General features: G+C 43.2%; 3 protein-coding genes across 9 annotated transcripts; 2 read left to right on the forward strand and 1 right to left on the reverse strand.

Annotated features, from left to right (window-relative positions):
* Window positions 1-140: 140 nt before the first annotated feature.
* Window positions 141-8,303, reverse strand: mzt2b (mitotic spindle organizing protein 2B). 7 transcript variants are annotated; one of them, XM_030353719.1, is made up of 5 exons: window positions 7,885-8,303; window positions 3,097-3,303; window positions 2,825-2,988; window positions 1,582-1,716; window positions 141-539 (listed from the first exon to the last, which is right to left on the reverse strand). In XM_030353719.1, exons 2-5 carry the CDS (start codon window positions 3,279-3,281, stop codon window positions 397-399), a joined length of 627 nt encoding a protein of 208 aa, XP_030209579.1. In that variant the 5' UTR covers window positions 3,282-3,303; window positions 7,885-8,303; the 3' UTR covers window positions 141-396. The 7 variants fall into 7 exon arrangements, with proteins under 7 accessions (XP_030209579.1, XP_030209581.1, XP_030209583.1 ...); XM_030353721.1 differs by lacking the exon at window positions 7,885-8,303 and adding an exon at window positions 3,388-3,747 and having other exon boundaries at window positions 1,582-1,713; XM_030353723.1 differs by lacking the exon at window positions 7,885-8,303 and adding an exon at window positions 3,388-3,744 and having other exon boundaries at window positions 141-536; window positions 1,582-1,713.
* On the forward strand, window positions 3,820-6,513 carry surf2 (surfeit 2). The gene is made up of 6 exons (XM_030353717.1): window positions 3,820-4,268; window positions 4,460-4,611; window positions 4,800-4,903; window positions 5,249-5,443; window positions 5,602-5,753; window positions 6,089-6,513. Exons 1-6 carry the CDS (start codon window positions 4,194-4,196, stop codon window positions 6,158-6,160), a joined length of 750 nt encoding a protein of 249 aa, XP_030209577.1. The 5' UTR covers window positions 3,820-4,193; the 3' UTR covers window positions 6,161-6,513.
* Window positions 7,428-16,392, forward strand: surf4 (surfeit 4). Its single transcript, XM_030353716.1, has 6 exons — window positions 7,428-7,654; window positions 9,307-9,493; window positions 11,632-11,708; window positions 11,815-11,858; window positions 12,082-12,268; window positions 15,581-16,392. The coding sequence occupies exons 1-6, from the start codon at window positions 7,607-7,609 to the stop codon at window positions 15,845-15,847; spliced, it is 810 nt and encodes a 269-aa protein (XP_030209576.1). The 5' UTR covers window positions 7,428-7,606; the 3' UTR covers window positions 15,848-16,392.
* Window positions 16,393-23,742: the final 7,350 nt, after the last annotated feature.

Raw genomic sequence — 23,742 nt, forward strand, 5'->3', positions numbered from 1 at the left:
CCGGCAGCCACATAAAATCCTGCCGCCGCAGAGTTCATGTGCGACACTTTCACTCACTCACACAGAAAAAACGCGCGCGCGCACACACACACGTACACACACACGCACGCACACACACACACACGTGAATTAATGATGGATTTATCAATTACAAATATTTTTTATTTGACATTTGGTATAGATACGTATATAGGCAAAAAAAATACAACAATGTTAAAATAATTGTCAGTGTTAATATGGGTTCGCCTTCAATTGTAGCCTTGAAACAACCAACTTGACCAAGATAACAGGGCAAAAAATGTAAGTGGGTAAGTGGGTAAACCATAAAGATACAATAGATTTAAAATCAATCGCCGTTGACCGTTGCGTTAATACAGCGTTATTTGACATGATACTTTAATTCGAAGCTATCTGTGAAGAGGAACTACTGCTGCCAGAACTTTTGGTCTTCTGCCCCCTGGTGGCACTGGGCGGCCGCTGCACCCTCTGGCTGGAGCTCTCCCTCGTCTTCTCGCTATGGCCCGCTTTACTACGCACTGCTGACAGAAGGGGGAATCACGGAACCAGGTGAAAAGAGAACGTATTAGTTTAACGCCACACACACACACACACACACACACACACACACACACACACACACACACACACACACACACACACACACACACACACACACACACACACACACACACACACACACACACACACACACACACTCCCCCTTCCAATACAAACAAAGTAACTTTAAGTTGTGATTTTGCTTAATGTCTGTAGGCCCGGGCTGACTCATGAGCCTCTTCACAGAGGTTTTTTATAGAACAAACATAGTTGACGATCATGACACTAATTATTGGACTGCTCCGTTTACCACAGGGCCCGGGTAGTACACTAAACCAGAGAGAATAACACAGTGACCGGGACCTTTCACTAGGCTGAACCAGCAGTTAGTACAACCCAACATTAAACTTTGCATGGGTATACAGCCCAACATTAACATTGCATGGGTATTCAGGTGTTTCATCCATGTGTGTGAAAGTCCAGCAACGGGCAATGTGTGGTATCGTCAGCCTACCACACATTGACAGCTGGGTTCAGCTGGGTTCTTTCAAACGACAGTGTCCAAGTGAAAACGCTCAATTAACTTTAGAAAGGCTTTTAAAACTCAAAGTCTATAGCATATGTATATGACTGAAACAGCAGAACATCAACTTTTTTCGCAAAATAAAATGAATCAACCAATCATGCTATTATTTCCCCCTTATAGCCCTCGGTTAAGAAAGAATGACAAGTTAGTGAGTACAATGAGCATGCCCACCTGTTTATGAGGAAATGGTTAATCAACAAAATGCCATGGATACATTCCATACAACACACGAGCAAATGCACAAAGCCATGCATACACCGATTCTCCATGCTTTCTATCGCAATTATTGGTTGATGATAAATACACGAAACAGAGCATATTTGTGTTGATACTGTCCGTCTACTGCTTTGCAACGACGGTGAGTTTGTATGGAGACGGAGACGGTGGAATGGAATAGACGCTAGCGCAAGCAGGAGAAAGAGAGCAGCTGAGGGGACCTTGAGAAGAGCTATTGTCTTGGGAGCCGTAGACCACGATCTTAGAGCCCAGCCGCGCGGCCCTGGGGCCTGATGCCGAGGACGCGGCTGCAGGAGGCTTAGAGCTCTTGCTAGGGACCAAAGTAGTGTCCTCTTCTTCAGGAAACAAGGGGAAATACACACATTCATTACACACCCACTGATATTCAGAAAAGGGGAATAGTAGGATTTGACCTACAGTGTGTGTGTATGTATATATATATATATATATATATATATATATATATATATATATATATATATATATATATATATATATATATATATATATATATTAGGATGAGTCTATTACTTTATTTCCATCTCAAAGGTGGAAATTAAAGACAAAAGATAGTTTCTAATGTTGAAAACCATTTAATCATAATCCACCAATCCCATAACATGCTCATGTGAATTCCTGCTGCCCTGAACCTTAAAGTTTGCAGTTTGTAGGTCTTTCCTAGTATCTGAAACTCAGACTTCCACAACAAAATATAGCTTATTCTGGAAAATACAAATACGCAGTTCAATAGTTTTTTACTATTTTCCTAAAAAAATAAGAATATGGTGTTAACCTATTCCAGGCCTTTATCCTCGTTATGCCAGTCTAAACTAGAAGAGCATTACTCTTCAAGAAAGAAGTGCTTGTGTTTTCAATGTTAGGCACTGAGGGAATGAACTGATGGCTGTTTATAAGTGTGTTAAGCCGAGCAGTGTACATAAACAAGCTCAAGGCCGTGCAGTAGCACTGTGAGAAGGCCGACTTGAAGCCTGCTTTGTGTCCTGCATACCGCAAAGCAGATGCTGTTCTACATTAATCGCATGACCTTTGTCTAGAAATGCATTTAAATCAGATGACTTTTAAGTCTGATATCTTTTAAGTTATTCTTTTTTGTATCTCGATATAGCGTACATTAAGCTGTACATTATGTATTAAAGCTGACACTAAACTTTATTACAGGTATTGGAAGATATAATTCTCTACCATTCATAGTTTGCTTCGTCTGAATCTTTCCAACTGATAAACAATTTATGTTTCCTCAGTAACATCATATTATTCTAAAAGTCTAGAATTTTGGGGGCAAATAAGATATGCTTTACCACAACGACCAGTTGTGGCATGTACTACAAATAGATCACTATCACATCAAATAAAGAATTTGAAATAAATAGTCTATGTATGAACCCCGCTTTATTGGGATCACAGTGACCCTTGTGTACTGACCTCTGTGCTCCGTGGTCGGTGCTGTGGTGGTACCCGCTGGGTGTGACGCTTTGGACGCGTCTGCCGCGCAGGTGTCAACGATCCTCTGTCCCGCACACATGGCTTTCAATGTCTGAAACACCGCTTGTGGGGCAACATTCATCTTCAAGAGGTCCACTATGATCCTAGGACAAATTAATTTCAGAGAAATTTAGTTTCATCGTTCCAAACAGGGCTATATTCATCGACCATAAACACTGAAGCTGAGGTTAGTTTGAATAACTGTTCCTTACTTAAACACTTCTTGGTCCATCGTGATACCAGCTGCTTGGGTTAATTCAAACAGCTCGCTTTCCTCAGCATTAAGGATCTTCTTTTTCTTCATTGCATATTTTTGGACATTTCCAGATACTACGACTACAGGTGAATCGGGAGCCTGCGGTACCTGACTGGGCGGCTGGGGTTGTTGAGACATCATTCATGTAAACCTGGTATATTTCCTAAAAAAAAAATAGAACAGTGAGCATTATTTTTGATTCCAAAGATGTTCCGTTTCGTTGTGGTTCTTGGATGGGTTTACGTACATGTGAATATACTTTTTTTTTCCCAAGAATAAAGAAGGCTTCAACTGTCTATCCGAAGTGTTAGCATCCTTATAAACAGTTTGATATTAATTGTAAAGTGACTAAAATTAAGTGTGGTTTAAGTGTTGACTGTGTCGAGTTTAAACAACGCATTGAGGAAAGTGGGCGCTTAAGATTCACGTCATCACGGTTACTAACGATAAACACAAAGGAACACCGTCACGAGCAATATTTATTTTGAATTGGACAGGTGTAAAGGAAAAAAAAGAACTAAGTTACTAACTACCCGAGTAATAGTTTAAATAATCATTTGATCCATTTGTGTTGGCAAATAGCAATCATGGACCTATTAAAGAATAACAATCCGTAATCCAAGAAAATTGTTCCTCGTGGGTCACCATATCAGGTGATTCAGGACCCAATAGTACCACATTGTTTATGCCTATCTACGTGTTAGCAGACAGTTCTGAGTCTGATTCCCCGAGACGATATGGGCAAGATTTTACATATGAGCTCAACATTTATTTGAGATTCAAATCTATATTCCAAGAAAAACTTAATAAAGATACATAACCTTGACCACCTATTTATTTTTTAATTGATAACGACCGTTATCTTTCTTTTGACCTACCTCTGAACCACACGGATCAATATATTAATATAGATTTTTATTGATAATTAAATAGACTTTCGTTGAACCCACATGGTGCCTCGGGTCAGGAGATAAATAACAGCAACACCAACAGCTAGTGGGTCCACCCACGTGAAGGCTCTCCCAGCGTGGCCATCAGAAGATTAATTCCATAATGGAAGACTTAACCACAGATCTCAAAGCCTTCCTTCTGAAACAGCCATTTCTTCAACTGATCGATAATAAGAGGGTCAGTACACGAATTCGTTGTTTACAAATAAGGAAGAGCTAGCCAATTATTTCAGATAATTCTGCTAGCATACCATCTGTAGGAGCCCATACTGTGTGCCCTGAACGATAATAATATAGATGGCATCCCCCTTGATTGAAGAATAGCATTACTGAATTAAACTTAACCTCTCGCACATATTGTAATTTCAGGTCAAATGTACACTTAATGACCACGAGTTTCCCTGCGATCTAGCTGAACTACAAAGATTTATAAATGGGAAGAAATATCAGAAGTTGAGCTCTGTGTCGGAGTTCAACTACAGCCAGTATGAACCACACATCGTTCACAGCTCCAAACAACCGTAAGTACACAGTTTGGAAATAACTTTGGAGTTTGAATTATAGTTTCTATGTCTCAGCACATTGTATATGTTGAACAAAGCCTTACGACGTAATTAAGCCATGCTTATCAGAAAATTAATACAACACTGCAAATAGCAAATGTTGTCGTTAATGGGTTGTTTTCTTTCCTGTTTCATTTGTTTTCCAGAATGCAGCTGTTTTGTAAACTGACTCTAAGGCACCTCAACCGGCAGCCTCACCACGTCCTCAAACATGTCAACGGGAAACGCTTCAAAAAAGCCCTTGGAAAATGTAAGTATCGCTATATTGATCCTTACCGCTCCTAAACGGTAAACTGCATACAAAAATGTCGATTAGTATAAGCCTTTCTGTTGTACTCATCAGCAAATTATAGAATAAAATAAAGGCAGTAAAAGCTTTTAGGATACTTCCACACTTGGAACAAGGACAACATTACGATGGTTTGATCCCCCAGACCGGTATTTTCCTTTAACTACATATTTCGCGCTGCCCTTACATTTACCTTTTGCGGTGTGAACACAGCTTTTTACAATCCTTCGAAGGAAAACCAAATGGAGAGGGGTTTACTCCAATGACTGCTATTTGTACTGATCCGTGTGTGTGTTATCCCAATAGATGAAGACTGTATGCGAGAGGGGATTGCATTTGTTCCAGCCAGACTACAAAACAAAAGGCCCAAAAACCACAACAAGGTTGAGGCAGAGGGACCTAGGCGGAGGGGGTCTAAACAGAAAAATGAAGTGTGGGAGCCATCCTCCAACGATGAAGAAGAGATCGACTCGGAAGACAGCATGAGTGACCTTTACCCCCGTAAGGGACACACAAACCCACACACACACACACACACACACACACACACACACACACACACACGAGCTAATTTGGTGAAAATGGGCTGACAGTTAGTGACAGGTTCCTTTCAAAATGCAATGAATACCTTATTATTAATTTGTTTTCTTTCTCCATAGCAACTATGTTCTTGCAAGATAATCCAGAAGCTGAAATTAAGGTGGAGAAGGATGGGACTGGAGAGAAGAAGGAGGATGACTTTCAGACAGATGATGACAAAGAGGAGGAGAACATGGAGGTTGAAAGTGATCATCTGCAGAAACGCAAAAAGGTCAGTAGGTCTCTTCATCGGAATTCAGCCATGACGGTAATACATTCAGGGGCGAAAGTAGCTCAGGAGGTAGAGAGGGTTAACTGGTAACCGGAAGGTTGCTAGTTCGATCCCTGGCCCCTCTTAGCTGAGTGTCAAGGTGTCCCTAAGCAAGACGCCTCAGCCTAACTCCTCCTGACGACCTGGCTGTCGCCCTGTGTGGTCGCCACCGCTGCGGGAATGTGTGAATGAATGGTTGTAAGTCGCTTTGGATAAAAGCATCAGCAAAATCCCCTAAATGTAAATGTGTTCTGCTCTGGCATCACTTCCTGTTGATATTCTCGTTTCTCCGTTAGGCTCAGAGTGGTGGAGTCCACAAGAAATTCAAAAATAACAACTGGAAAAAAAAGAAGAGCACTGTACCTTGAAACGAAACTGTTTGGGCCGTGTCCAGATACTTTTGACTTCTTAGGATAATCACTTGGAAATCTGCATCGAATGGGACTGGCACAGACATTATGCCAGAACACTTGTGTCTGTAAAGAAGTAGTTTCTATACCCTTCACCAGTTCCATTCCCTTTGTTGGGTCTTTTTGCTACAATCGACCAGGATTGTCCTGCTTATACACAGCAGTGGTTGCAGTAGTGAAAAAAGCTTGAGGCACTTGTTTGTTAAACATGGAACAGGTGTCTGTAATTGATTCGTAATGTTGCATGGGTTTTTTTTGAGTGTAGCTTCATGCAATAAATCTATTTTGCAATAAACAGTCTCTCTCATTGACTCAGTTATATTATGGTACTAGTATCCAATATTACCTTTTAATATTCGTTCTTTGATTCCTAAAAATGAAACGTATTGTTCCATGGACCTGCTAGGTATATAGATAGATGGAGTTGGACCCCAACTGTTAAATACGTTTGATTCTTGAAGGGCTCTGTTTAATTTAAACTATTGACATTGAAACGTGCATTTAAAACATAGGATGAAGTACAACATTGTCTTTGGAACATTGGACCTTAAGCTTTTCCAGTAATGTTTTCACATTAATCCTTAATCTTTTACCCAACTTTTAGATTCATGGCAGAATTGTTCTTTATTGTTTGCAAAGTGATTCAATTTATCCTACAGGTTGTACCAGCAGCTGAAACCCATATTACACTACATCGAGGGAAGGCTTCAGGTGAATATAACCTTACATTTCATTTATTTGAAATCCTGGGTGAATGAGGTGCGCAATCTGGACACACCAATTGTCTGCTCACCAGACAGTTGCATCTCAAAGATAGTTTTAGAATGGGTTTGGGGGCCTGTCCTGAAGACAAAATGATGCTATTGTGGCTGGACACGATCCATCATGAACAGGCCCAGCTTGATTTAGAAACTGATCAATGGTCAAATTTGCATTGATACAATGAAGTTATAAATATATGCTTCGTTTAAAGTAGAGTTTGGTCAAATGCATTTTGTAGAAACACTTTTTTATCTCATGCAATGGGAACTTCCCAAATGTCTTATGTGATAGTATTTATGAATGATAGTTTTCCATTATATTGCTCTCTATAGGTAAATAGGTCGGAAGTAAAGTTCACAACATGGTTACAGGGTAGTCTCATCGCCCCCGTCCATGTTTACAAACACAGAGACAAGTAAACAATCCCCCCATGCCTCATGACAGCCCTGTGTCTCGGCCTACGTGGCATGCAGCGGCTGCAGCACCACTAGGGGGGCTGGAGGTAAACCGCGGGGCATTGTGGGGCGGAGGCGGCCTGCTCCAGAGAGCCCAGATCCTTGAGAGTAAATAACGGGGGCTACGGTGAACGCTGTTTGCAGAAGGAATTTACGGCTGTGTTTTAGGCCTCGACAACTTTACAACATGGGGCAGGAGGACCTTATGAATACAGCCGAAGACGTGGCGGACCAGGTAACTGATTCCCGTCATGTCTATAACTATGAGCGGATATGAGCTAGCTAGCTGAATAACGGTGACTGCTGAAGAGTTGGCTGGACGCAGACCGATTGAAGAGACGTCGAGGCTCAGGACGCGGTTTGGTGTTCAAAAGTTAACAGCTTGTTGCAAATCAATCACACATATCGTTATCTCAAAGGTATGCACGTCAGGGCGTTACATGAGGTGTGTGGGTTGGGTATTACCTTATGCCTTTCTGCCCCTCACTGGGTCGGGAGTACCGTTCACCTATATGCGTGGCAAAGTAGAACGGCCAAGGTTCATGTTTGGTGGTTTACTGTGTGGTGTTCTGCTTACAGGTGAGATGGCTCGACAGCTGTTCACTCTATGCTCCGAGCAGTCTTGTTCAGCTCCAGGGCTGACCATCAGAACCAGTAGTTCTTCTCCTTGTTGGTGTATTATGATCAAATCGATACCCCGCTATTCTGTGAATAGCGAAAAATTGACATTATTAAGGTGTTTGATGTTTCCCCACAATGCCCCCTAACATGTGGCTTGGGTATAAGAATGTATTAATCAAATCAAAGTTTTTGTTTGCCTAACAGTTAACTAATTGAGGTATAACGCCAGATAGAACCGGTCTCTAGGAGAGGCGTCTGTTTGTCCTGACAGTCAGAGTACGATGGGCTCTAAGCTCGAGTAATGAACCTCAATAATCTTATGTAGTGTATGTAGTCTCCTAAAACGTGTTCGTACTGGTTGAACAAAACCTATTTCATGTTGCAGAGCATTAACCATTTCCCAATTCCCACTATATAAGTAAGCTGTGACTGTAGACAACATCTGTTCGTTAATTCAGTACAATTATCGGTTATGAATGAGCTGCCATTGTTTTTGTATATTTACAATAGGTTAAACGTCTTCCTTGGTTTTAGGGAATTGTATGTGCCCATGCTTGCTGTTAAATGCATACTAATGCCCTTTGAAAGCTAATTCCCGAACAACAAGTTCAGCTCTTAGCCGATTGCAACATTTCAGCATGGCCTATTTCTATCTGTCGTTACACCCATATGCATTTTCCTCATTGGCCCGTGGTCCTCCATTCATATTCCACTGCTCTCGAAAGTGGGAGTTGGGGCTGCCTGATAGGCTAGGATAGTTTGTCAATGCTGATGTGGCCTTCTAAGTAGGAGGGCCTGAGCAGGTTATTGTTTGGTGTTTTGTTCTGAAGTTTCAATTACACTGGCTTCTATAATCTGATACAGCCAAGCCTAATCCATTTGCCTAGTTTGGGTCATTCGTAGACTTGTGCTCATATTTTGCCATGATCATCCAGGCCAAGACAAGCTTGAATTGTTGCACAACGGCTGCTGGCTTAGAGGCACACTGAAAGCCGGTCGGGAAAATGCTCTTAATCTGAATTTGATTTCTCATACAATAGTCCCATCTATAGGCTCATTCACACTTTTATAGTATATAGTTATGATCAAACACCATTGATTGTGAACAAATCTTGGTGACCCTTTTAAAAAGTACCTAAAACCACGGTACTCTCTTGCTTCGGTTGTTTCTTGTGCTGCTGCATATTGAGACCTCACAAATTTTTCACTTGCATCCGATAATCTTTTTAGCTGACGGCATGCTTCTACTGTCTTTCTGTCTTCCAGTTTCTGCGTGTAACCAAACAGTACCTGCCGCACCTTGCCCGCCTGTGTCTCATCAGCACCTTCCTGGAGGACGGCATCCGCATGTGGTTCCAGTGGAATGAGCAGCGGGACTACATCGAGGCTACCTGGAGTTGTGGCTACTTCCTGGCCACTTGCTTTGTCTTGATCAACCTCATAGGACAGCTGGGTGAGTAGAATGCCAGGCGGGTACATGGCCATGGAGGGCTGGCCCCGTGGTTCCCACAACAGACCGTACCACATTTTATGTGTGAATGTTTCCCTTCTTCCTTTCAATGCTGCTTTTCCCAGGACCTTGTAGTTGCTCTGGGTACTACAGTGCCACCAACAGATAGCTCTCGCAATGTGCATAATTTTAAATAACTCAACAGACCAACATGAAGACCAATAAATAATGGTTTTATTCCATAACAACTGGCCAGGCTTGGTGGGGTAATATTTATTTTGGGTTCTCTGAGGGTGCACTCACACTAGGCCCATCTGGCCGTGGCCGTTTTCACACCTAACCGTGCTCAAATCTGCCAGTGTGAGTGTGGCCAGTCTGGCCAGGCCAGGCCAATTTGGCCACTTGGGAGAGGTGTGCTGCTACGGTACGGGCCGCTACGGTACAGATGCTAATGAGCCGACACGCGCACACGCATGGCTACGCAACCTGAGCTGGATGACGTATAGTCCATGCAACGACCACGGACATAATAAAGGCGACGAGCCTTCTTTCCCATTAAACGGTAAACATCGCGTCAAGCGGTTCAACTGTTGGTGTGTTCTCTGTGTTGCTGTCCATTGTTGTTAAAACTCTGAATGGCGGCAGACTTTATTATGGTCCGTGCAGCGGACGCTTGGTGATGACGTGATGACGTATGTACAGCAAGAGCCTACCTTGGCCAGGCCACAGTTGCGACCGTGAACGGCCACGGTCAGATGGCCTAGTGCGAGTGCAGGCCAGAGAACAATGGGGCCATTTGAGCACGGTTAGGTGTGAAAACGGCCAACGGCCACGGCCAGATGGCCTAGTGTGAGTGCACCCTGAGACGCTGGCTTCGTACACTTTTAAGTAAATAGAGGGGTGAACTCAATGCCACCTGATATGATGCACTGCTATCGCCCTTTAGACGTCACTTCTTTCAACAGACAACTTTAAGAGTTAAGTGAATAGAAAGTACACTGTAGAAAAGTGCTCATAAACACAGCCCTTGCTTTTAATGTGAAGAACTGGATACTTTAACCCGTTCTTCATACAGATCAAGTGTATCAAGTATTTCTTTGGAAACGGATATTTATATCTGCACTTTCAGATAAGACCCTGTTTCAAACTGGCACCTTCAGTAATCTGATCACTTCTGACAAGCTAAAAATACAGTTGAGAACCAACCCAGACCAGCTAGGTCAACAAACCCACATTCAGTCCAACACTCGATCAGACTCCCATAGGACCACTCTTCTTTTGCTGTTATGGAGTCACACTTGAATGTGCTGGCGGTGCTTTATGAAGGTGACAATAGGGGAACTTGATTTTCTTCATAGTACTACAGCCAGTTTTTGTGCTTTGATTTACAGTGATAGCATCATCAGGAAACTGGTAGCCTGGTCCTACCAGACTCTCGTACTTCATTTAATTTGCACATAGAGTCTGGACCTACTCAATTGACAAACGTTAACTCACTTGAAGGCGGGTCTGTTGAAGTTTAAAACTATTGGATCTGACAAGCGCCACTCTGTATCTGCCATAACCAATCGCAAACGTTTGGCCGGGAATCGCGTTGCATGCAGGCTGTAAACAAACCAAACACCCTGCGTAAAGATGTCCGTCAACAGAGCTGACTTTAACATCATTGATCTCAGCCACTCTCTCTGTTCGCTGATTGGACACAGAAAATTTAGATCTAGAAAACCCACTAACATACCGCAGACCCAGACCTAGTACTGAAGGAAAATTCAAATTGAGCTGAAGTACTAGGAAACTGGGTCATGAAATGTAGTTCATCATGATCTGTCCCTACCACATGGGGGAACAAGTCCTCCATTGTGGAGACCTATAAACTGTAGACATGTGTGTGTATTCTTTAGCAAAACGTTTTCACTAGCTCATGTTACGGTACATTTGCATGGATTTACTTTAGTACAACCTTTTACTTCTATTTCACTGTATCCATTCAAAATGGTGGAGTATCACCTATCCCCAAGCCTTCCCATAATGCCTTCAGATGTTTGAGCCTATTATGTGTTGTAAGCTAAAAGCATTATTGTGACACAGCCTTGTTCATTGGACATCATCAACCCTATACCTTCCTCTGTCTGCTTCTACAGGTGGCTGTGTTCTTATCCTAAGTAGAAACTTTGTGCAATACGCCTGCTTTGGATTATTTAGCATCATAGCACTACAGGTAAGATGAAGATAATTAGTATTAGCAAATGCGTACATATAAAAATTCATGCCAAAATTCAGAGCAAAAATTGTAATTTGTTATTCAATCTTCTTTTGTACCCCAGACTGTTGCATATAGCATTTTATGGGATCTCAAATTTTTGATGAGGTAAGTTTTTTACTAACTAAGTTCATTGCAAAGCCTTGTATATAAATCTAATATTGTTTTTATAAGAATATTTTGCATTGATCAGTGCATTAATTTGTTTCCACATAACCACTCCTGCATATTTACATTAGGTAAAGAACCAAACAGCCTTTGTATACAAGCTGGCACATATCTCCTGTTGTCTGACTATCTGGTGGGACATGTCCCTTGACTTGTCGTTCAGGAACCTAGCACTAGGGGGCGGCCTGCTCCTACTGCTGGCGGAGTCTCGTTCGGAAGGGAAGAGCATGTTTGCGGGAGTGCCTTCCATGGGGGAGAGCTCCCCGAAGCAGTACATGCAGCTGGGAGGCCGAGTGCTGCTGGTGCTCATGTTCATGACTCTGCTGCACTTTGATGCCAATTTCTTCTCTGTGAGTATTAGCCTCACACATTCACACCAAAAACACAGCGTAGCTTAGCTTATAACCAGTTATTAGTCTACTTGAATGTACCTGCGTCCTGGTAGAAGACTAAAATTCGTGAAGATATTATACATTCACCGTGTACTGAGGGACCTGAAAGGAGCAGATCATAATAAGTGTTGTGAGGACATTTGGGACTGCTTACGATGACGTCTCTGAAAAGGCTCCATTAGGGAGAACCTTTCAAGAGGTTAATCGAATTTCGATTTCGATTTTAGCGACAAACGATCAAAAAACATATATAATCGATTTTTTCTTTGACCCTATATTTTATGTTTTATAGAAAGTGCAGAACAGCTGGATACATATCTGTACATTATTTTAGTTTTGAACATTTCCTTTTTGAACATTTTGTGTTTTTTCTTTAAGGCTAAAATACAAAGGTCTCAGTTACTAAATGTTTTTGGGAGAGACATTCTGAATAAATGCATCATATTTTCAAACTCAAAAACAATCTTGACCAAAATAATCGTGACTATGATTTTGTCCATAATCGAGCAGCCCTAGGATTCCTCATTACACCAATTATGGTACTTGGGTGTACGAGAGCAATGCTAATAGCCTTATCCAGGGCCGTAGCACCAAATCCTGGGCCCCTATACTATAGGTACTGATGGGCCCCCCTGCGCCAGGTTGTTGAGGGGGGGGGGGGGGGGGGGGGGGGGTCCGGAGCGATTGTTGACGGGGGGGGGGGGGGGAGGGGACTGGCCAAAAGGTGGTCATGGATCCCCCCTCTGCCTTGGGCCCCCCCACAACTGTTCCCTTTGTCCCCGCAGTCCGACGGCCCTGGCCTTATCTATCTTCACTAGTTCAGTCTACTAGGGCCCATGTACTAGGGGTGTAACGATTCATGTATTCGTATTGAGCCGAATCAGTACGGACGGTTCGGTGCATGGATTTACACGTAGAACACACGGTAAAGAATTAAATAAAACTGGCATGCAAATTAATTAATGTAATGCAGAACTAATGTTGCAGAACTAATGTTAGATACGCGAGTTCTTCAGGGACAACTAATGGCGCGTTTCCACCGGAGGGTGCGGGTCGAATCAGTGCGGCACAGATCGTGTTTCCACCGCCACGGGTGGGCGTGACCCGGACTGAGCCGCATTGAGCCGTACTCGTCTCGCTGTACTCCTCCGTTGGGGTACTGAGACGCGTGAAAGGGTGCCGGCAAGTTCGAGCTACAGACGCTGTCCGTTGATTGGTCAACACAATCGCACTTCCCTGGAATAATAACAAACACACTATCCGTGAGGTGTTTTTGGAACATGGCGAAAGCTTAGTTTATTGAAGAACATGTCGCACAAAAGTTTGTCGTACTTCTTGGTGTCATATATTGATCTTTTTTCATTGTGCGCGTTCATCTTTTTCCTTGGATTTATTAGCAGGCTACACTGTGTCGGGCTGCTATGAGGTCACAATGCTAACGTATCTGCTGCAGCTATCGCCATCCGGTTTAAACCCCCCCCCCCCCCGCCATAAGGGTACTGTCGGCGATCGAAACGCGAGCCATAACTGAGCTGCTCCGATCCGCACCTTCACTACTCCACCATGCGCCATAAGGGTACTGTCGGCGGTTGAAACGCGGGCCGTAACTGAGCTGCGCCAAAGCGCACCTTCACTACTCCACCAAGCCACACCGACCCGTCCCACACCCTCCGGTGGAAATGCGCTAATTCTGTGTACTTTGCACTTCCATAATTAAGGCATGCTGCATTTTCAGTTTTATAACTGATTGTCTTATTTTGTTAACAACTTACGGATGGAGTCTGGAGATGATGTGGGGTACTTATTGTTTACAGCAGATAACACAGTTCAGGCTGTTGCAGCTAGCTCAGGGGAGACTGTACGGCCATCAAAGTAAGACTGTATGACACTAGGTGGTATAACCTGAGACGTGCACAACAAATAATAATTGCCTTTTTTGTTTTTTCTTTTCCCTTCATTGTACTGAACCGTGATGTCCTAACCGAGGAATGAACCAAACCGTGACTTCAGTTTACCGTTACACCCCTATCATGTACAGATAGCAGACCCATAATCTGGACCTTTTTTTCGTTTAGGGTTGATTGAAGTCTATATTTGGTAAAAAGCCGTCGCACTACGAGGAAAGCCTCTGTTTTTGCGGGTTTGACTTTCCTTAAGGGTTTCACCTTATGAGGTGATAACCTGTCTTAAGCAATCCTGAACCAAAAACTGAATAATAGCTTGAATCAAGGTGGGGTTCTATGATTTCAAACACTGGATATAACTTTTGAGCTTTGATCTTTGGGGAGAATGAAAAGGTGGTGTTTAGGTAGAAATGAGAGTGGAATGTATCTACAAGAGCCTTGGTGTCGGTGCAAGATCCACACAAGTAACATTTTCTCAAACATTTCTTAAGTTCCAACGCAGCGGAGCTTTTTGTTGCACTCTGAAATAAAACTGCTTATGATCGTTTATTGACGCCTCCGCCAGTGTTGCCAGATCGGGACAGATTTCCCGCCCTATCTGTCAATACTGGCAATCCCCATGACGGCAGAGGGAGGGTTATTTTCATTTTGAAATAATCGTTATTATAATGTTTAATTAAACAATATATATTACTTATTAGAATATTACAAATTCTAATCTTATAGACTACAATAATGATATAGTTTTTCTCCTTTTCGGATGGGGTAAAAACTTAACCCCGGCTTCAGTCCTCGGCGGTTAGTATATCCAATCGCACAGCAACTATCTGGCAGATCCTTGATTAGGTTGCTAAAGAATGTTGTTCTTGCCCGCCAGCCAGTCGTCGTGACGTCAAGTGCAAAGTATGAATTGCTAATTGGCTTGCTGGTTATTGCAATTTTTCCCTAGATTTTTTTAGTGCTGGACCTCTCCATATTTGCCCGAGTAAACATGTTGCATGATGGCTGGGATCCAGGGGCGGACTGGCCATCGGGAGGTTCGGGAGATTTCCCGAACGGCCGGACGATTTCAGGCCGAGCCGTCCGGCCGTAATTTTTTATTTTTTTTATTTTAATTTTTTTATTATATATTTTTTTTTTTCGCACTGCTATGATGTCATGATGCTTACGTAGCTGCCGTGGCTATCACCGTCCAGCGAAAACCACACGCAACCATAAGGGTACTGTCGGCGGTGGAAAGATTTAGCTTAACCGAGCTTCCCCGATCCGATCCAAGCCGGGGCGCTGGGTAGAAACGGCCGGGTCCCAGATTTGCACCTGACTATTCCCTAACCAAGGTGCACACCGTCCTCCTGTCTCCCTGCAGATCCTGCAGAACATGGTGGGCACGGCCCTGATCGTCCTGGTGGCGGTGGGGTTCAAGACCAAGCTGGCTGCACTGACCCTGGTGGTGTGGCTGCTGGCCATCAACGTGTACTTCAACGCCTTCTGGACCATCCCCGCCTACAAGCCAATGCACGACTTCCTGAAGTATGACTTCTTCCAGACCACCTCGGTGGTAGGGGGGCTGCTGCTGGTGGTGGCACTGGGCCCGGGCGGGGTCTCAATGGATGAGAAGAAGAAGGAGTGGTAGTCCTACCAGCAGCAGTAGAAGTCATACTAGTAGCAAGCAAAGGGGGGGAGGGGGGCAAGGGGAGAGGATTAACCACCACTCACTGCCCTCCGCTCCCAACCACCACCACCCACTTCCAACTACCACATGGACTGAAATGCCCCCCCCCCCCCTCCTCATCCCCCTTCACAGGGTACAGACTTTTTTTTTCTTTTTCTTTACGTTTTTCTTTATTCATATTTTTACGAGCATATCCTGAACGGCTGTCTCCACCCTGGATCTGAGTTCTACTGCAGTGATCCCGAATTCGTGAGCCCAATCCGTATTTATGCCCACCATTTCTAACAGCTGGCCAGAGTAAAGATCCATTTAAAAAGGTTGTTTATTTAATCATTTGTCAAAGTGCAAGTTGTCTAACTTTGGATGAAGCAGTTTAGAAGAGCGAGGAATAAAGAAACCTTGTTGTATGTCAGAGTGAATATGACATTGTGTTCTGTGAAGGTTGTTCTATGACCTGCCATTGCTAAATTGTGTATTTGTGAATAAAACGGGCAAAGAAAAGAGTAGACATTGGTTTGTTCAATATTTTGATGGTTTGTAGGCTCCTGCGCGAGGTATCGTCGGCACCTTTTTACTGGGGCACATGCCCCAGTACAGGTCTTCAGTGCCCCAGTAAAATTCCAGTGGTCATTATTAAATTAATCTGCAGTAGCACCGCTCTCACTATGGAACCGGCAGCATTCATCAAGCGCATCTCCTGCTGCCTCGGTAGTACTGAGTCGAGCCTGCCACTTACCAGCCAATCAAAAAAAGAAAGGTGCTACATAATAGCCAATCTTACCCAGATACTACTGTATCTGGGTAACGCAACAACCAATGAAAATTCTGGAATCGTTCACCTGATTCTACTGAATGTTTCGTTGTAAACACGGTGGAAACCGTGGGAGCTGAAAACAGCACAGAGAAAGTCATCTTATGTTTTAATGTTACAACAAATTCACAACTTGTTAGACGCAAACAATGAAAACTTGATTGCTGTTAGAGAATGTTGACCACATAATTAGCGTCAGTTTTTCAATACTGAGCGTCTGTAGCATTAATTTGCGTGTGTGCGTGCATGCACGCACATGGAAAATGAACAATGAATGAATAATTGTCTGTTTTCAAAACTTGAGAGCCCTGTTAAAGTATAGCCCTTTGTTTTGTGAAGCTGTCCTGTAAAACTACAAATTAGCCTTCTGAAAAACGATTCAGATGGACATCAGGAAATTCTTCATGAACAGAGGGAAAGAAGGAGTGAGGAGAGCTGAGTAGGACGAGGGAGGTATGATAATTGCCCACATAAACATTAATATTTATCCTAGTCATAGCCAACAATTGCTAGTATGATGTGTTGTGTTCGCAGCATTTGAAAATGTACCTTATAATCTACATAATCATAGCGGGCTATATTAAAAGTCACTAAAAGTCAGTATGAAGGCTTTAGTATTTAAGCTACAAAGAACTGCAGTATTGCCAGGATGACTATAGGACCCTACGGTAAATTCAATAGTTTTATAATTTTCAAAAAACAACTTGTAATAGGTTATCTGACTGGTTTTGCCTTGAAGGGAAGTACATCTCAATTTTGCCTGTTCAGTTTTGTCTATCCTAAAAAAGGTCAGCTTCCTGGTTAAGTAGGAAAGCCTATGAAATGCATGCAGTGAGTATACTTAGGCCTATGTGGATGTTGCTGGCTAGTGAAGAACGAAGAGGAGGAGGGAGGGAGGCTGAGCAGTGCAGGGCCGGGGAGGAGGAGGAGAGAGAAAGGCAAGAATCGGATGAGGACATGATGGGGGCTAGATCAGAATATGGAGGAGGATATCTGTGACCTAGGGGAGATATATTTTTTGTCCATGTCGTTCTGCCATACTTATGCTGTTTCCACACAGCTTGTAAATGTGTATATGTGCATTTTATTTTACAATTTTCTTAGAGTTTGTTAGCCTAAGGCACAACTTCTCCTTAAAAGGGAGCATAATACTGCTTTAGATAAGAAGGTGAGGGTCATAAAGAGGTGAATAAGTATTTCCTGAAATACTTATTTTAAATGTGGATTGAGGTAGAGGTAGCTAAGAATCTGAGTCTTTTTTATTTTAAACGGTTGCAGTAAGAGGATCTTATTGTTTGCAAATCTTTTGAGGTGTGTATGTGTTTAAATAAATATCAATGTACGGTACTCATGAATCTTTGAATCTTTACCTTTACCAGTGCTTTAGCCTAAAGTATGACAGTGACAATAGTGCGGCAAAATGAAAAAAGCTGTTGGGTCTATAGGGCTGCTTAATAGGCACTTTGCACTATTCCTTTGACCATGGACAAACCTATAAACGATATCAGGGACCACAGTATGGAAAGGGTCCAGTGTTTGCTGAAGCTATAGATAAAGTAAAAAAAAAAAAACATCCGCCACCAGGAGAGAAGTTTCAATTTTGATAATGTATATTCATTGTATTCTAGATTTTTTTTGTCTTTTCAAGGTCCACTACAAAAAAAAATATATCCGGCCTTTGTCTTGGCCAACAGGTCGGTTTCTACCCTGTTATTAGAATTCGAAAAAAAATGATGCGTCACAAGTGTGTGAGCACTTGGCCCATCCATCTCAATGCACAAATGATTTTTAGATTAGTTACTTTTGCGACATAAAACAATATTATTCTAAGTCGTTTCTTGCCTGGATATTGTTGGAAAACTATGTTTGAAATTACAAACAGCCGGTGCAACAGGCTGATTAGCTTATTATGTATAACTTTCCTGCATTGGAAGTCTTAATGGTCTTAAGTCTGCATGGTCTAAAACCAAAGCATTGTAATTGCATAAGCACAAAAGCTTTGTAATAAACCATGCTATTTATAGGAAACCCCACAATGCAACACTTAGTATTAACTTCACAAATAAATTGCTAAATGATTGCTGTTGTCAACATTAATAAATAAAAGTATTAGCTAAAACACATGTCTTGCAATGTAGCCACACAAATATTGTCCTCTCTCTGTATCTCAAGATTTTCCAAGTGCTTCTGTTGACATGTGAATACTGTATGTTGCAGGAAGACTGATATATCCTCATTGGAAATATCAATGTCGTTGACATAGTGACGTTGACATTGTTGTGTGAACAATACCCAGACCCAAATGGCCAGCACACTGGGTTCATGGCAGCACTGTTACTGTTAGCAGCATCACACATGTTATCTTTATAAATATCATTTTTTTGTAGAAGTGAATGCTTATTTATTTTTTGTACATTTTATAATTATTGTTTTATAGTATATGGTTCCATACTGCCATCTTTATAAGACATTACGTATTCAAATAATAGTAAAATTATGAGTGATTAAAGACAGAAGCAATGATTTTTATACATAGTGTAACACATTTATATTTTTAGAAACAATTTATATTGTTTTCAGGTTCAATGTTTGCTATGCAAAGAACTTGTTTCCATTTCATGAAAAATGTTTATAAAGTGCAGCTCGTTCAGTTGACCGTTGATTATGGTTTGGCGCTCGGAAGAACAAGGTTGTAGTTTACAATTAGCTCTCGCCTCTTGTAATGTAGAGCTGGCCCCTGAGAGGTCAAAGACATTGCATTCAGATGAGTAGATATAACCATAATATACCATCTCAGAAAAATATAGACCACTGCTAATCAATCAGACAGAACAGTAGCATTTTACAGTTACATTTAGCAGACGCTTTTATCCAAAGTCACACAACAATTCACACACTGACAGCTGAGTCAACCATGCAAGGCGACAGCCAGCTCGTCGGAGAGGTTATGGTTAGGTGTCTTGCTCAGGGACACCTTGATACTTTCTCTCAAACTCGTGCTATTACAGTCTGCTGCTGGATATGTGGTCCTCATCAGAACCAATATCTTCACTGTCTGTTTGATCCTTAAGGAATGAAGTGTATAGCCTATTGTCAATTTAAAACAACCAACCACATATAAATAATACAGTTTAACGTCACCTTTCATGTAGGACCTGTGATTCAATTTCTGACATGTTTTACAATTTCAGGCTCCAGAAAACAGTTGATATCAGTCATATTCTATTAATTCTGTATTCCTTACCTTTCTGATGGTAAGTCACTGGATGGTGCTATGGTGGAGGCTGCTAGGTAGAAGGAATTGAACAGCTTTTAGAGGTCTCCTGCTAGCAGTTGATGTGGATGGTCCTCCTGCTTGGTAACTGTACAATGTGAAGTAAAAAAAAATGCATTGTGCATGTGCCACAAACTGAGAATACATAAATAGCAAAAATTAAGGCACAGGATGATTACAAACTAACGGAAAACAGTTCATACTGTTGTTCGTACTATTATTACTGTTGATAGTACTATTATTACTGTACTCTTCCTTGTTAGTACCTTTATTACAGTTGTTACTATTATTACTGTTGTTAGTACCTTTATTACAGTTGTTACTAGTATTACTGTTGTACTATTATTACTGTTTTGGTGACTATTATTACTGTTAGTGCTATACTGTCATTAGTACTATTATTACTGTTAGTAATAATATTACTGCTGTTAATACTATTATTACTGTTTTTAGTACTATTTTTACTGTAGTACTGTTAGTACTATTATTTCTGTTGTTAGTACTATTGTTGATATTATCACTGTTGTTAGTATTTTGAAAGTACTATTACTACTGTTGTTAGTACTGGTATTAGGGCCTACTATAGAATGAAACAACAGATTTGTGGATACATAGCTATTTTATTTCCATTCTCACTCTCTGTGTTTCCTGAATTTCCAGGATGTTAGGGGTTAAGTGGTTCTCAACCTTTTTTGGAGAGACGCCAAGATCGTTTATTGGCCTGTGGCATGTGCCACCGCGACCACTGACATACCAGAACGGTACCTGCCGTTCTGAAACGGTAACTGCCGTTCTGAAACGGTAACTGCCGTTCTGAAACGGTAACTGCCTTTCAGGTGGAACGGCATGCCGTTCCCAACAATGGTATGTGACACCAGCACGGCCCGCCTCCTCCGTGTAATTTCAAGACAAGCATTGCCTTAAATGTAAAGCTATATATATTTGGTCTTTATTGACGCTATATCACAACATAACGCCGTAAATAAAGCATGGTTCTTGTACCATTTTTAAAGTCAAATTTAAGACTTTTTAAGACCAACACATCCATAGATTAAGACCCAAATTATTTGATAGAAAAGGGAATTTATTGGGTCACTTATACACATCAACCGTAGCCGTAGTTCTAGCAGTAGTAGTAGTAGTAGTACTCTTGCAAAGTTATCTCGGAAGCGCGCGGACACAACGCTACACGAACACATGAACCCACCCATATATATATAGAACCCACAATACCTCGGCTTTCTGGGTTTCTGGTGGCAACACAAAGCCGGTTAACGCCGTCTGATGTGAAGTACTAGCCACGGATGCTGAACTTTTCAGTCCAGTTCCAGTTCTTTCAAATAATACGGGCATCGGTGTAGTCCCGCTAGCTGCCACGGAGTATCGGATATATTTCTGCGACCTCATGTGGGACTCAAGAGCTTTTGCTCCCATGGTCCCTATATGAAAGCCTTTCGGGATAAACGACACCTTGCCTCGTAGTCACCTGCCTTCTCCAACCGCCCCCGAAACATATCCTCCTCAAACCATTTCTCATTGAATTTGCACCGTCCTATCCTGAAAGTAGCGCAAGTTGGCCTAATGATGTCAACCGTCACTAGCTAAAAGTAGCGCCAGCAAGTTAGCCTACTGATGACTGATGTCAACGTTAACGTAACGTAAAACTCCTGAAAATGCCGTAATTAAAAGACGCACTATGTGACCTCTCCTGGAACCGTCACCTTATCGTGGTGGAGAGGTTTGCGTGTCCCTGTGAACCTGAGGGCTGTGTTGTCTGGAGCCTTGTGCTCCTGGTAGGGTCTCTCATGGCAGAGTGGTCTCAGGTGAGGGGCCAGACTAAGAATGGTTCAAAAATCTTCAATGAATAACGGAAGAAGAGGAGATGTGACGCGGCCCGGAGGAAGCCCGGGGCCCCCGTCTGGAGCCAGGCCCAGACGGAGGGCTCGATGGGGAGCGCCTGGTGGCCGGGTTTGCCACGGAGCTGGGTCGGGCACAGCCCGAACAAACTACGTGGCACCCCCCCTCTCTTCATCCCATGGGCCCACCACCTTCAACGCCCACGTGGGCAACGATGGAGACACCTGGAGAGGCATGGTGGGGAGGAACGGCCTCCCTGATCTAAACCCGAGCGGTCGTTTGTTATTGGACTTCTGTGCTAGTCATGGATTATCCATAACAAACACCATGTTCGAACATAAGGGTGCTCATAAGTGTACCTGGTACCAGAGTACCCTAGGCCGAAGATCGATGATCGATTTCGTGATCGTGTCATCTGATCTGAGGCCGCATGTTTTGGACACTCGGGTTAAGAGAGGGGCGGAACTGTCAACCGACCACCATCTGGTTGTGAGTTGGATCAGGGAATGGGGGAAATTTCCGGATAGACCTGGTAAGCCCAAACGAGTAGTGCGGGTGAACTGGGAACGTCTGGAGGAGGCCCCCGTCCTAGGTATCTTCAACTCACACCTCCGGCTGAGTTTTTCTGGAATTCCTGTGGAGGTTGGGGGCATTGAGCCGGAGTGGGCGGTGTTCAAAGCCTCCATTGCTGAAGCTGCGGGGGCTAGCTGTGGCCTCAGGGTCTTAGGCTCCTCAAGGGGCGGTAACCCTCGGACACCGTGGTGGACACCGGTGGTCAGGGAAGCCGTCCGATTGAAGAAGGAGGCCTTCCGGGATATGATATCCTGGAGGACTCCTGTCTCGGTTGCAGGGTACCGACAGGCTCGAAGGGCTGCAGCTGCTGCCGTGTCGGAGGCTAAGCAGCGGGTGTGGGAGAAGTTCGGAGAGGCCATGGAGAAGGACTTTCGGTCAGCACCAAAGTGTTTCTGGAAGACTATCCGGCACCTCAGGAGGGGGAAACGGGGAACCATCCAAGCTGTGTACAGTAAGGATCGGACTCTGTTGACCTCAACTGAGGAGGTTGTCGGACGTTGGAAGGAACACTTTGAGGAACTCCTGAATCCGAATAACACGCCCTCTATGTTGGAGGCAGAGCTCGAGGTTGATGGTGTGTCGTCGTCAATTTCCCTGGTGGAGGTCACTGAGGTAGTCAAACATCACCGCAGTGGCAAAGCCCCAGGGATTGATGAGATCCAGCCAGAAATGCTAAAGGCTCTGGGTGTTGAGGGGCTGTCATGGTTGACACGCCTATTCAATAGGAGTGTGCCAAAATATCGATACTGCGACATATCGCGATATTTCGTCTTGCGGGACGTTATCGATATGCTGACGCCAAATATCGATATTTAAAGGTCCCATGACATGAAAATCTCACTTTATGAGGTTTTCTAACATAAATATGAGTTCCCCTAGCCTGCCTATGGTCCCCCAATTGCTAAAACTTGCGTTTGGTGTAAAACGAGCGTCTCTGCTCGCCTTTGAAAAAACGGAGGCTCAAGTGCGCTGATTTGGAATGTCTGTATTCTTGACGTCATCAGGAATCTCTGCTCCTCCCCTTACTCTGCCTGGCCCGCCCAGAGACGTTGGCCCGCCAATGAGACTCGACAGTGCGAGCGCCACATGTGTGTGTGTTTGTGTGAATACACACACTGTAACGCAAGTGTTTCTTGTCGGTTCTTTGACGTGTCTTGTATTTCCACAACGAGACTGTTGTGGGGGTTATGTTATCTCAGCCATGGTTGAGAAGGAATTGGGAGAAAGGAACTTTGGCTTTGACTGGCTGAAGTACATGAACTGCGTCATGCCGCCGGTTGCCGCGAGGCACCATCGCCCGGCAGCGGGCAGCCGGCAGCAGGCAGCGCGCGGTTCAGTCGA

The sequence above is a fragment of the Gadus morhua genome, chromosome 4, assembly GCF_902167405.1.
Source record: "Gadus morhua chromosome 4, gadMor3.0, whole genome shotgun sequence".
Lineage (NCBI taxonomy): Eukaryota > Metazoa > Chordata > Actinopteri > Gadiformes > Gadidae > Gadus > Gadus morhua.

Bases quoted from the DNA above. Each gene is read 5' to 3' on its own strand.
- mzt2b (XM_030353719.1), bottom strand. From the start codon at position 3,281: ATGATGTCTCAACAACCCCAGCCGCCCAGTCAGGTACCGCAGGCTCCC. The intron at 2,989-3,096 runs GTAAGGAACAGT...AATTTGTCCTAG, and splicing joins ATGGACCAAGAAGTGTTTAA to GATCATAGTGGACCTCTTGA. The intron at 540-1,581 runs GTCCCCTCAGCT...CCCTTCTGTCAG, and splicing joins AGACAATAGCTCTTCTCAAG to CAGTGCGTAGTAAAGCGGGC.
- surf2 (XM_030353717.1), top strand. From the start codon at position 4,194: ATGGAAGACTTAACCACAGATCTCAAAGCCTTCCTTCTGAAACAGCCA. The intron at 4,904-5,248 runs GTAAGTATCGCT...TTATCCCAATAG, and splicing joins CAAAAAAGCCCTTGGAAAAT to ATGAAGACTGTATGCGAGAG. The intron at 5,754-6,088 runs GTCAGTAGGTCT...TTTCTCCGTTAG, and splicing joins ATCTGCAGAAACGCAAAAAG to GCTCAGAGTGGTGGAGTCCA.
- surf4 (XM_030353716.1), top strand. From the start codon at position 7,607: ATGGGGCAGGAGGACCTTATGAATACAGCCGAAGACGTGGCGGACCAG. The intron at 9,494-11,631 runs GTGAGTAGAATG...CTGCTTCTACAG, and splicing joins CAACCTCATAGGACAGCTGG to GTGGCTGTGTTCTTATCCTA. The intron at 11,859-12,081 runs GTAAGTTTTTTA...CTTGTCGTTCAG, and splicing joins GATCTCAAATTTTTGATGAG to GAACCTAGCACTAGGGGGCG.